The sequence below is a fragment of the Camelina sativa genome, chromosome 9, assembly GCF_030686135.1.
Source record: "Camelina sativa cultivar CO46 ecotype springtype chromosome 9, ASM3068613v1".
NCBI classification, from domain to species: domain Eukaryota; kingdom Viridiplantae; phylum Streptophyta; class Magnoliopsida; order Brassicales; family Brassicaceae; genus Camelina; species Camelina sativa.
In genome coordinates, this window is record NC_141888.1 from 23,773,401 (window position 1) to 23,786,165 (window position 12,765).

At 38.2% G+C, this 12,765-nt stretch overlaps 1 protein-coding gene across 1 annotated transcript; it reads left to right on the forward strand.

Annotated features, from left to right (window-relative positions):
• The first annotated feature begins 9,313 nt into the window (after window positions 1–9,313).
• On the forward strand, window positions 9,314–12,085 carry LOC104711219 (uncharacterized). The gene is made up of 8 exons (XM_010427897.3): window positions 9,314–9,503; window positions 9,740–10,025; window positions 10,123–10,194; window positions 10,561–10,625; window positions 11,046–11,199; window positions 11,316–11,399; window positions 11,511–11,600; window positions 11,703–12,085. Exons 2-8 carry the CDS (start codon window positions 9,768–9,770, stop codon window positions 11,826–11,828), a joined length of 849 nt encoding a protein of 282 aa, XP_010426199.1. The 5' UTR covers window positions 9,314–9,503; window positions 9,740–9,767; the 3' UTR covers window positions 11,829–12,085.
• Window positions 12,086–12,765: the final 680 nt, after the last annotated feature.

Here is a 12,765-nt window from a genome sequence, read left to right on the forward strand (position 1 = left end):
TATCCCACCATGACAAGGCATTGTCGGTGAGCTGCGCCGATGCAAGGGCTACCTTTCGAGCTTCTCCATAGCCATAACATTGGAATATGTACTCCATTCGCCTCTCCCAGTCCATGTAAACCTCCGGATTAGATTTCCCTGCAAAAGTAGGAGGTATTAGTTTGACATCTCGGTTTTGTTCTCGTGGTTCTACCTCTCTAGCGCGGTTCCGCATCAAAGGATCCTCTCTCCGCTGATGTTGTCGCCTTAATGGGTCTGGTGGTGGATCATCTTCATCATCCATGTCAATGGATTCGTTCTCCTCATCGCGGACATTCCTTCTTTCTGGATCTGGTCCAACGTTAACCCTAGCCTGAGGTTGCTCCAGACGTCCGATTCTTTCGCCGAGTCCTCTCAACTGCTCTGTGAGGGTTCTCATCATTTGCATCATGGCGTCTTGGGGTATTTCTGCGTTTTCTCCCATATCGAGTGTCTAGAACGGTTCTGTACTCAGACAAAAACAACAAAGGATCAACGTACCACAAAAGTTTAAAAGAAAGAAATTTCAAAGAAAATCAAAGGAAACTTTTTTTTTTTTTTTTTGAAATTTTACGAATGAATAGCAGTAATAAAGCTATGAAACGAAAGCTGAAAAGGATACAATTTTTTTTTTTTTTTTTTTTTTTTTTTTTTTTTTTTAAAAAAAAAAAATGCGAGATGAACTAGTTCAAGATCTAATGCAGAGACTGAAACAGTGAAACAGACGACTTATGGAAACAAACTCTTTTTTTTTTTTTGATTTATGGTTTGTAAATAAACTAAACAACCTAGAGACCAAGCTGCGGCAAACTAGGGTTCTTAATTTTTTTTTTTTTTTTTTTAAATAAAAATAAAACAAAAGCTACAAATCGAATGAAAGTAAATGGAAAAGATAAACCTGGCAAGGGAACAGCGTGAACTGTGCTCTGATACCAGATGATACAAGACTCGGTGGTGAGTCTTATACCGGGATAGAGTTGGTGGCTTCACAAGCTGGCGGTCGCTTCTCTCTTGTGAAGGAAAGATGGTCGATGGTGGAGATCTGACACGATGGCGGTCGCTTCTCTCGTGTGGGATCGGTAGAGGGGGAAGTGCTGGCGGATTGAAGTACACCACAGAGATGTGATTGGTCTCTGATACAGTACACGAACTCAGCCTTGTGGAATCTCACACACAAGACAGAGAACAAGCTTAATTCTCTTAAGAACACTTAAAGAGAAAAATAAGAAAATTCAGTATTTTATTGATAATCAAAGGTGAAATTCGTACAACTGCTGCAGGGGGACTTTATAAGAGTCCTTCAGCTAGCCTTAAGGCCGAAAAATAAATGCAGAAAATGCAACAAGGAAAGAAAATAAAATCAAACACAAATCATTGTCCTTTTGGAAAGTAAATAAGCTAATAAAAGAAAACGCTAATTAGACTTGATCTCTCTTGATGAGGAAGTCTTCTAGAATATCTTGTTCAGTCTCTTGATGCTCGTCCATGCCCTCTATGTCTTGGTCTTGATCTTTGCTATCTTGATCGCTTTCAGAGGTGTAGCTTGTATCACACGTCTCTTGCAGCTCTGATGTCTTCTCTTGGCTTCTTGAGGTTCCTTGACCTGAAAAAGGAGGTTTCTTACCTGGGGAACTGGTTTGATCAAGGCTCATTTGGGTGAAGGCTTCAGCAAGCTCTTCCTCGGCAATGTGATCATATATGTTGTGGCGGCATGATGATGGTACAGACCAGTTGACGTCCTTCAGCTCTAGAGAGCTTATGATGTCTTGAACGGCTAGGTTAAACCTCTTCCTTAGCTGTTTAGCCTTTGATCGTGTCACAGGGCCTTCTCGTACTTCTGGTACAGGATATGGTACAGGATTTGGTTCAACGGTTTGGTTGGTAGGATCGATGTCCGCATCAACCTGTTCATGGAGTTTGCATCGATTTGCCTTGACCTCACAGGTTCCAGCTTGCTTCCCAGCATGTGGTTCATAGCTCTCAAACTCCTACCATCGATTGCTCCTATCTACTTGTGTTTCTTTATTGTTTTATGCTTTGGGCAAGTCCCAATTATGTTGTATCTTAAAAACACTCTCTGCTTTGTTTGTTACCTTCTATTTTAATGGAAAGATAACATCTGTTTGATCAAAAAAAGAAAAAAATAAGAAGAAATTATTTATGATGATTTTTTTTTTACAGAGACTATAAAAATTATTGAAATCTTTTTTACATAGAAATTATTGAAAATTTCTCAAGGTAAACCATAAATAATTTTGTTTTTAAAAGAAACTATAAAAAAAATATTTTTATAGCTTTTGGTTTTATATCAAAGTTATGTTTAGTAAAATGAAATAATATATTAACTTCAAATTTTGTCAAAATCCATCATTAATTTTTTTATCACTTTAATAATTACTACATAATTAATCTATTCGTTACTACATAAACCGATATTCAATATATATATGCCGTCACATATATGATATATTCGGGTAATTAAAGATTCAATTTTAATTTTCTAAAGTAATCGAGAAGGGCCTTTGTTCAAAAAAAAAAAAAAAGTAATCGAGAAGGGCAAAAAAGCAATAAGGGAGCAAACACACTCTATCGTCTGAACCTTTGGGCCTCTTCCTCTATATCTAGCTACTAGTAAGAGAGGACTTCATGATTCCCTTATGATCTTCGTGCATAAACAATCGAATACATTAGCCTACCATGCGAATCTTTCAAATGCTTTAAACCGATTTGAATAGTCATTTAGTACCCGACTGGTTTAAACATAACGGTTGCGGGAGAATCAATCAAGCTCTTAACTATAACAAAAACATTTCATCCTTAAAATCTGTAATACAGCTCCTAAAAGTATTAACTATCAATGGTTCATTCCCACGACATTTCAATTCCTCTAAACCACATTTCAATTCCTCTAAACCAGTATAAGAATCGTATGAATCAAATCATACAATCAATTATTCACAAAAAAATCATAATACTAAGCTACATTTATACTCTGATCTGATGTGTGTCATAGTTACAGTTGTTATCTTTAGAACGAACCGGAGCTTCGGATTTGTATGTATGTATTGGAGATACTTGGTATATGCATAAAATGCAAACTTTAGAACCCAAGTCTTAATTTGAAAACGGTGTCTTAGATTCAGGGCTGGCTCAAAGTTTATGTAGACTCAGTGATATTTTATAAAATACACCCAAATATATATATAAATATATATATGTTAAGATCGACTTCGCCGATTGAGATCTTCTTTGATCAGAATGAAGAGAACAAGAGAAGTAAAGCGATAAAGAACACACACACGATTTAACGAGTTTGGTTAACTGATGTGGTTAACCTACGTTTCGCCGGAGATGGAACTCCGGAATCCACTAATACTGCTCGAACCTGAACTTACCACAACTGTTACAAGATCTCTCTGATCTACTCTCACTCTTTCTCTCTACAATCTCTATCTCTCTCTCTCTACTGTTACAATAGGATAACAAAAGGAAGAAGAATAGACGATAAACCTATAGGCGTAACAACCCTTCTCACGTGCAAAGCGTGTAGACCAACTGAGAGAAGAGAGGACGTGTGGCAAAACCTTAGCGGATCTCATAACCTAAACCGGACCTTAATAAATCCTCGGTTATTTGACTAAACCAGCCAAACCAAGAGAATTAATCCCTTACCAATCTCAGACTATAATCTTCAAATCTCCACCTTAGTCTGAGATTACTATACTTGGTGAAAGTCCTTGTACCCAAACCCGGATACCTGTTTAACGTCCAACAGGACGAGCTCAGTTCCTAGCAACTCGAAGCATCTGCAATGCTTCTTGAAACTTAGCAATAGGTAGAACCTTGGTAAGAATGTCAGCAGGATTATACTCGGTGGGAATCTTCACAATTGCGATCTCTCCTTTGTTAATCAGGTCCCTGATGAAGTGAAACTTCACCGAAATGTGCTTCGTTCGCTCATGAAACACAACATTTTTAGCAAGTGCGATTGCACTCTGAGAGTCACAGTGAACCTCCACCGTCTTCTGAGGAAAACCAAGCTCTTCCGCTAACCCTTTTAGCCAGACAGCTTCCTTTACGGCTCCTGACAAGGCAACATACTCTGCTTCAGTGGAAGACTGAGCAACCACCTTTTGCAGAGAAGATCTCCAACTCACCGGATTGCTTCCCACAGTGAAAACCATTCCTGATGTAGATCTTCTATGATCAAGATCAGCAGCATAATCTGAGTCGCAATAACCCATAACAACAAAATCTCCTTTTCTCCTAAACTATAAACAAGTCTTCACTGAACCACGAATGTACCTGAGAACCCACTTAACTGCATGCCAGTGATTCTTGATTGGTTTGCTCATAAATCTGCTTATCAGACCTACTAGATAAGCTAGATCAGGTCTGGTACCAAGCATAGCATACATAACACTGCCCACTGCACTCCGATACGACATCTTCTTCATAAAAGTTTCCTCCACCTTCAACTGATCTTCTGTAGCAGACTTTAGATTAAGTGAGCTCCCATTGGCGTATCCACCGATTTAGCTTGATCCATTCGAAAGTTACTCAAGACTTTCATCAAATAACCTTCTTGAGAAACTTTCAACTTTCCACCAGGTCAATCTCTAATTATCTCCATGCCCAAAATTTTCTTTGCCTCTCCGAGATCCTTCATCTCAAATTCAGAACTCAACATAGCTTTGAGTGCAACAATCTCCCTCAAGTCAGTAGAAGCAACCAGAATGCCATCCACGTAAAGTAAGAGATAAACATAGATATCACCCGGAGCTCTCTTGTAGTAAACACAATAATCATACTCGCTCCTGACGAAGTCATTTTTCACCATAAACTCATCAAATCTTTTGTTCCACTGTCTAGGAGCCTGCTTCAACCCATATAGTGACTTCTTGAGTAAACAGACCTTCTCAGGATGCATCTGATCAATGAAACCTTCAGGTTGCTCCATCAGAATATATTCATCCAAATAACCGTGAAGGAAAGCAGTCTTCACGTCTAACTGATGTAGCTCAAGGTTGAAGTGAACTACAACAGACAGAATGTATCTTATTGAAACATGTTTCACCACAGGAGCAAAAATTTATTGATAATCAATGCCCTCCTTTTGGGAAAACCCTCTCGCCACCAATCTAGCCTTAAAGCGAGGATCCTCAACTCCAGCAATCCCAGCCTTCCTTTTGAATATCCATTTGCAACTGATAACATTATGCCCTGGAGGCTTATCGACCAAGTCCCATGTACCATTCTTCTTCTGAGAATCCATTTCCTCATTTGCAGCTTCTAACCATTTGTCGCTGCCCGGACTATTCATAGCCTCAACAAAATTTGATGGTTCTGAGTTACCTCCGTCTTCAGCTATACAGCAGAAATAGGCAGTAAGATCCTCATCCTCTGTTCCTACATCATAATCCCGAAACCTGACCGGAGCCTTAGTCTGCCTTCTAGGTCTATCACGAGCCAACTGGTAGTTACTAAGTCTTTTAGAAGTATTCCCTTGACTGTCTGCTTCCTGAACTGGAACATCTGTAACGACTCCACCTTGAGCAACATCCGAAGTATCCCTGTGCTTAACTGCAAAATCAAAACTTGAAAGATCATGAGTACTTAAAGGAAAATAAATGATTACCTGTCTGTTGCCCGAGTCCGACTTCTTTGTACATGACATCTTCCCTGAACACCACATTCCTACTGATGACACACTTCTTATCCTCTAGAAGCCAGATTTTGAAGCCTTTAACACCTTCTGGATAACCAGTAAAAATTCCCTTCTTAGCACGAGGCTCAAGCTTTCCCTCATTAGAATGAATGTATGCAAAACAACCGAACCTCCTCAGACCACTCAATACTGGCATTGCTGAAGTCCACATCTCTTCTGGAACCCTGAAATCAATGGCCGAAGATGGAGATCTGTTTATCAAATAAACCGCTGTAGAAGCTGCTTCGGCCCAAAATCTCTGACCAAGACCACTCTCACTCAACATACTCCTCACTTTGTTCATGATTGTTCGATTAAGTCTCTCAGCAACTCCATTTTGCTGTGGAGTGTAAGTACAAGTCCTATGCCTGACAATACCTTCATCCTTGCAGAAGCTATCGAACTGATGATTACAGAATTCAAGGCCATTATCGGTTCGAAGCTTTTCACCTTACGCTCTGACTGTGTCTCAACCATTTTCTTCCATCTAACAAAGCTCTTGAAAGCCTCATCCTTGAAACGCAGAAAATAAATCCACACCTTCCGAGAGAAATCATCCGTGAAAGAAATGAAGTACTGACACCGACCTAAGCTCAAGGGAACATTGGGAGAGCCCCAAAGATCAGAGTGAACATAGTCAAGTTTTTCCTTAGTAACATGTTGAGCCGGTCCAAAACTGACTTTGTGTGTTTTACCAATAACACAATCCTCGCAAAACCCCATCTCCGTAGACTTGGAACCTTCCAAACAACCCTTTTCCTCTAGAATCTGAAGACCCTTTTGACCGATGTGTCCCAATCTACTGTGCCACAACCTGGCCTTGTTATCACCCTTAACCTCTTCTGCAGTCTTATTGCATTCGACAGCACAAACCTCTGAAACTCTTGCACTTCCTTGAAATATGTAAAGAGACTGACGCCTAACTCCTTTCATAAAGACATTGTCACCCTTGACCACTCTCATAACACCTTTGCCACCTCTAAACTCACACCCTTTGGCTTCAAGAGTACCAACTGAAATCAAATTCCTCGAGATATCAGGCATGTATCTGACCTCATGCAAAATAAAAGTAGATCCATCTGAATTTTGAAACCTAACTGAACCAATTCCTTTAACCTCATAGTATGAGTTATTTTCCATTCGAACTTTGCCGTAGGACACCTCCTTTAACTCAATGAACACATCCCTTCTTGACGTCATATGAAACGAACATGCAGTATCCATGATCCACTCATCTTCAGTAATTTCCCCCATGATCAAATTAACTTCAGACGCCACTAAGCCGACAAGTAATTGGCATCATCCTTGACCATCGCAGCTTCACCAGAGTCATTCCCTTGACCTTTGGTCTTGTTCCTCTCAATCCATTTGTAACACTGCCTCTTGAAGTGCCATTCCTTACCACAGATCCAACAAACCTTCTTTACTTCTTTGGATTCAAATCTTGATCCTCCAGTATTGCTCCCTTGATCAGTTTGATATGTAGAACTTCTTGTAAATCCCTTTCCGCGAACATACAAACCTTTCCAATCTGATTTGAACCACCAGATTCATCCCGGAACTCCAACTCCTTTGACTTAGCAGCGCTGATAACATCCTCCATCTTGATTCCATCTCGTCCGTACTTCAGAGTCTCCTTTAACATGTCATATTTCTCCGGTAGAGAACTCAAGATCAGAATTGCTTGAACCTCATCAGGAACTTGAATCTGAAGATTGTTCAGATTTGAGATCATCTTCAAGAACTCATCTATGTTATCGTCCAGACTCTTGGATTCCTACATCCTATAGTTGTAAACCTTGAGCTGAAGATATACCCGATTTGGTAAAGACTTCACAAGATACAGCCTCTCAAGCATAGACCATGCTTCTGCTGCCGTCGTACACTGATCGATCTTCCTTAGAACCTTGTCGTTGATGTTTAGAAAGATAATGTCCAACGCCTTCTCACACAGCTCCGTTCTTGACTTTTCATCTTCGATTTGTTTCTTCTTCTTCTCCGAATCGTCTTCTTCTGCCTCAGTCAAAGGCGTAAATGGCTCTTGCTCCTTTAGAACATCCTTAAGACCTAGAATCCTCAGGTGACCCAACATCCGTGTCTTTCAAAGAGAGAAGTCACCAGATCCATCGAACACAGCCACCTTGAGTTTCGTATTTGTCATCTTGCTTAACAGATCTGACAGACGAAGCCTAAACCTTGCTCTGATACCAATTTGTTAAGATCGACTTCGCCGATTGAGATCTTCTTCGATCAGAATGAAGAGAAGAAGAGAAGTAAAGCGATAAATAACACACACACGATTTAACGAGTTCGGTTAATCGATGTGGTTAACCTACGTCTTGCCAGAGATGGAACTCCGAAATCCACTAATACTGCTCGAACCTGAGCTTACCACAACTGTTACAAGATCTCTCCGATCTACTATCACTCTTTCTCTCTACAATCTCTCTCTCTCTCTCTACTGTTACAACAAGATAACAAAAGGAAGAAGAAGAGACGATAAACCTATAGGCGTAACAACCCTTCTCACATGCAAAGCGTGTAGACCAACTGAGAGAAGAGAGGACGCGTGGCAAAACCTTAGCGGATCTCATAACCTAAACCTGACCTTAATAAATCCTCGGTTATCTGACTAAACCAACCAAACCAAGAGAATTAATCCCTTACCAATCTCAGACTATAATCTTCAATATATCTATTATTTATATAAAAAAAATTTAACATGTAAATTTTTTTTTTGGACCTTGAACCCTATGCTCTTGCACCTCCAACACATGTGCTAAGCCGGACCTGCTTAGATTATATAAACCGGATAGCTCCTTGACCTCGAATTTCTATGGACACGCCGAGCAGAAACATCCTCTTTAACTTCTATTATGATGGAATAAATATCTTTCATAAAGAATCGTTAAAAAATGTGACAACTTTTTACAGGAAATCCCCAACAAAAAATATGCACTATTCCTTCTTTTCGGTCGAAAAGATCATAACCACTACCCACATTCCACAAAATAGTGCACCACAAATAGCAACTAATACAAGACCTGCGATCCCATCGAAGGATAAGCGACCTTTAATGCACGTGATTTTTAAAACCGAACTGGTTAATTCAATCATGCAAACATTAGAAGGCGGTTCATTTAATTACTGAGTTTTTTTTAACAAAGAGCAAAAAAGTCAAACTAAATTAGGATGAAATAAAGGAACCTCTAGAAGAATTTTCAACTTGTTAAAAAGGCTGCATGCAACTTGGTCCATTTTTGCCTACTCTATTGAAGAAAAAAGAAGCAAATAATGTTATTTTTATATGTCACATAAAATTCTCTTTCAACCAAAGCTTAATAAATTAATTACTATATGGACCAATTAATTTATTTTTGTATCTGATTTAGGTGAAAAAAAAACTTTATTAATATTTAAAAGTTAAAAGTTAAAACCAAACAAAAATCGTAACCAAAATTGACTATAGACAAGACAAGCAACTAGCCGTTTAACAGACGTTAATCTCACCAAGTTCCAAAGCTCCGGTTCGTACTGATGCCGAGCCTAATTCCATGCCTATACATTTTTCCTTTTTTTCTTATAGATATTTTATACTAAAAAAACGCGCTCCCAAAAATATTTAATAATGTTTATCTGATTATTCATTCAGACCGAACACGGAGAGAGAGACAAAAACAAACACAAATTGTAAGAGTTCTCGTTTTGAGCTTAAAAGGTTCCAGATTTCGTAAAAAAATACCATTTTTTTTCCTTCGAATTCAAGAATAATTTCCAGGTAATGTTAATTTTCATCGATTATTATTACTCTTCTATGGTTAAAATTGATTCAATTTTGAATTTACATTTGTAGAATATTAGGGTTTGATTCTAAAGATCAAATCGAATTTGTCTCTGTTCTTTGGTTTGTTAATTGCATTTGGGGCTTTTTTTTTTGATTAGGGTTTGTTTTGTTCCTGTGAGATTTTATCAAATGTTCCTGAATTTAATGTATTTTGAGCTTCTTGGTTACAGATATCAATTTGGTGCTAAGTTTGTAAACATGGCCGATCATTTGAGTTTATGTACCGATCGTCTCATTACTTCTGAGATGGAGAAAGATTCTGAGTCTTCAGATTCTTCTGGAGAAAGCTCTTCCCGGCCTCAAGGCACGGATTTGGCTTCTTCTTCATCATCTGTGGATGAAGCTGAGGAAGAAGAACAACCACTTCTCCTCCAATCTGTTGAGTGTCGTATTTGCCAGGAGGAAGATACCACTAAGAACCTTGAGGCTCCTTGTGCTTGTAATGGTAGTTTGAAGGTAATATATTTTGTGATCTCATTTGTTTTTTTTGTTTGTCTTTTATATGGTATTATTGGTTTGAGAGTTTTTATTGAGTTTTGTGACTTAAACGCAGTATGCTCACCGCAAGTGTGTTCAGCGTTGGTGTAATGAGAAAGGCGACATAACCTGTGAGATATGCCACCAGGTAAAACTCATCAGTTTCTCAGACTCTGATGCTAAATCTTGTATCTTTATGTCAATTTACTTATCTAAAAGTTCATAGCAATTTAAGATGCCACAAATGGAACTTTGGATGTGAAATGGATCAACAGTAATCAATTTATTCATATCTGTAACATTGTTGTAGTTACACAATGTTCCTGAAATTAAAGGTTCTTGTCTTCTTGATTGTTTCTGTTTTAATTATTGGGATTTTTTTTTATGTTAGTGTAGAATTGTTCACCTTGTTATCGCTGCTCAATTTTTTAGTTATCTAACTGCTATTAACTACAAGAGGAATGTCGATTACAACTTCTAAAACGTTCTTTGTTTTGACTCTGATGATGATCAGCCTTATCAACCTGGATATACAGCACCACCGCCTCCTACTCCTGATGAAACGATCATTCACATCGGGTAAGTTTTCCAAAAATCTTATGTTGCTTGCCGCTTTACTGACTTGAACAGCAAATTGATATTCCAGTAGTAGAATAGTTTGTCCTAAACAAAGAGAATTATGACTTGTTTAATGGTTGTACAAGTGGATTATTTGTAACCATTTATAACAAATCAATACCTTCTAAGAAGCCATCAATATACTTAAGTCATGAACTGTGTTCCTCATCTATTTGCTAAGTCTAATATACATTCAATTATATTTTATTTTGGCATGGTATGATTCTGGTAGGGTATAGAGAATTCAAGATGTAGTCTCGTCGTAAGATATCGATAACTAACATTATCTATACATTTCCTTTCCCCCATTGTAACTCTCTTTTTATTTATTTTTTTGTGATTATCTCTTTTATGCTGGAGCCTCATTGTTCTTGCCTGCAGTGATGATTGGGAGAACGGAGTGCCATTGGACTTGACCGACCCGCGCATTCTGGCAATGGCTGCAGCAGAACGCCATTTCTTGGAAGCTGACTATGACGAGTATTCTGAGTCTAACTCAAGCGGAGCTGCCTTTTGTCGCTCTGCTGCTCTCATCGTAAGCTTGCAGTTTTCTTTCAATAATCTTGTCAAGAATATGATTTCTTACCATGTGAACTAAATGTTCTTTTTCTCATTCCAACTGTCTGTAACTCAATACTTCTGTGATGGCAGCTCATGGCACTTTTACTGTTACGAGATGCGCTAAATCTCACTACTAACTCAGAGGAGGAGGACGATCCAACTGCCTTCTTCTCTGTATGTGCATCTTTCCCTACATCTTTGTACCGTCTTTGATTACACTTCTTTAAGTTTCTTGGTGATTTTTATTGATTCTTTCTTTGCCTTTTGACTCTCTGGTTTCAACAGCTTTTTCTTCTTCGTGCCGCTGGTTTCCTCCTCCCATGTTACATCATGGCATGGGCCATCGGTATACTACAACGACGTAGACAAAGACAGGTGTGTATACTAAAAAAACCTCCATATCAAACCCTGTTAAATTGTAAAAATGCTCAATCTAACATATAAGACAATGTACCGCTTTTGTTTTTATGAAATCAGGAAGCAGCGGCTCTAGCTGCCGCAGAAGTTGCTTTCATGATACACGGTGGTGGTCCTCAACGCAGGGGACTGCACTTTGCTGTAGCGCCGGAGCCACCAATATCCAACGTCCCAACACCTGTCTGATCTTTCCTGGTAATGATTCTCCGGTAAGGCTATTATAGTTTGTAGTATATCCTTCATCTTATGTCCTTCCTTCGAACTTGGTTGTAAGAACTTCCAAACCTTCTATGCTTTTTCATATGTTATTATCTTCATCGTATGTTTATGTTATTTGAATCTGTTAAATGTATACTTTGGCTCTCAAATGTTTTGAGACAGAGAGCTTTCACGGCACTATGTATATACGTCTTATTTTATATTATGATTTTTATAATTTTAAATCATCTTTCTTTACTTCTTCGATATGTTTTTGGTCAATTACAAATCCTCTCGTTTAATGCTCAAAGAAACTCCGCAACTTTCGAAACTAAATTGACTTTGATGCGTGGTATAACAATTATTGGTCTCTTTCTTTTTCCCTGAGGTTAAAGTAAGCTTTTCGAAGCAAAAATTTGTAATACTTGCATTGTGTTCTTGCCAATGCCAATGATTACAATATACTTAATTAGTTTATAATAAAATATTTATAATCTAAATGGATGGTTCCATATTTAGTGGATGTTTGCTATTATACTGAATCAAACACATTGCAAGATATTGTATGCAAAATACCAAATAAAAGTTTGTAAGATATGCTTAAAAACCGAAAATTAGTGAAGACGAATACCTCACCTAATTTTGCAATAGTAAAAGACTAAACTTGGTCTATTGGTCGATGTCTAATATTAATGCACAGTCAATTTTTGTGGTTGGGAGTTCTATAGAGACATGGTTTAAATGCTCTGTGTGGACTTGGAATATGAAACTACAATGTCGTCTCCGGAAATACTGCCGGTTCAGGAAATCAAACTGTGAGTCAATGTCAATGTGAATCAAACTTTACTTAATTTTTGAAAAAATCTTGCATTTTCCTCTATAAGTTGCATAACCACCATTTCCTCTATGCTCACTTTCTTGCAAG

What these genes read in the sequence shown, in the direction of transcription:
- LOC104711219 (XM_010427897.3), top strand. Translation starts at nt 9,768, where the DNA reads ATGGCCGATCATTTGAGTTTATGTACCGATCGTCTCATTACTTCTGAG. An exon ending in CTTGTAATGGTAGTTTGAAG is followed by an intron (nt 10,026 to 10,122) that starts GTAATATATTTT and finishes ACTTAAACGCAG; the next exon opens with TATGCTCACCGCAAGTGTGT. An exon ending in AACGACGTAGACAAAGACAG is followed by an intron (nt 11,601 to 11,702) that starts GTGTGTATACTA and finishes TTATGAAATCAG; the next exon opens with GAAGCAGCGGCTCTAGCTGC.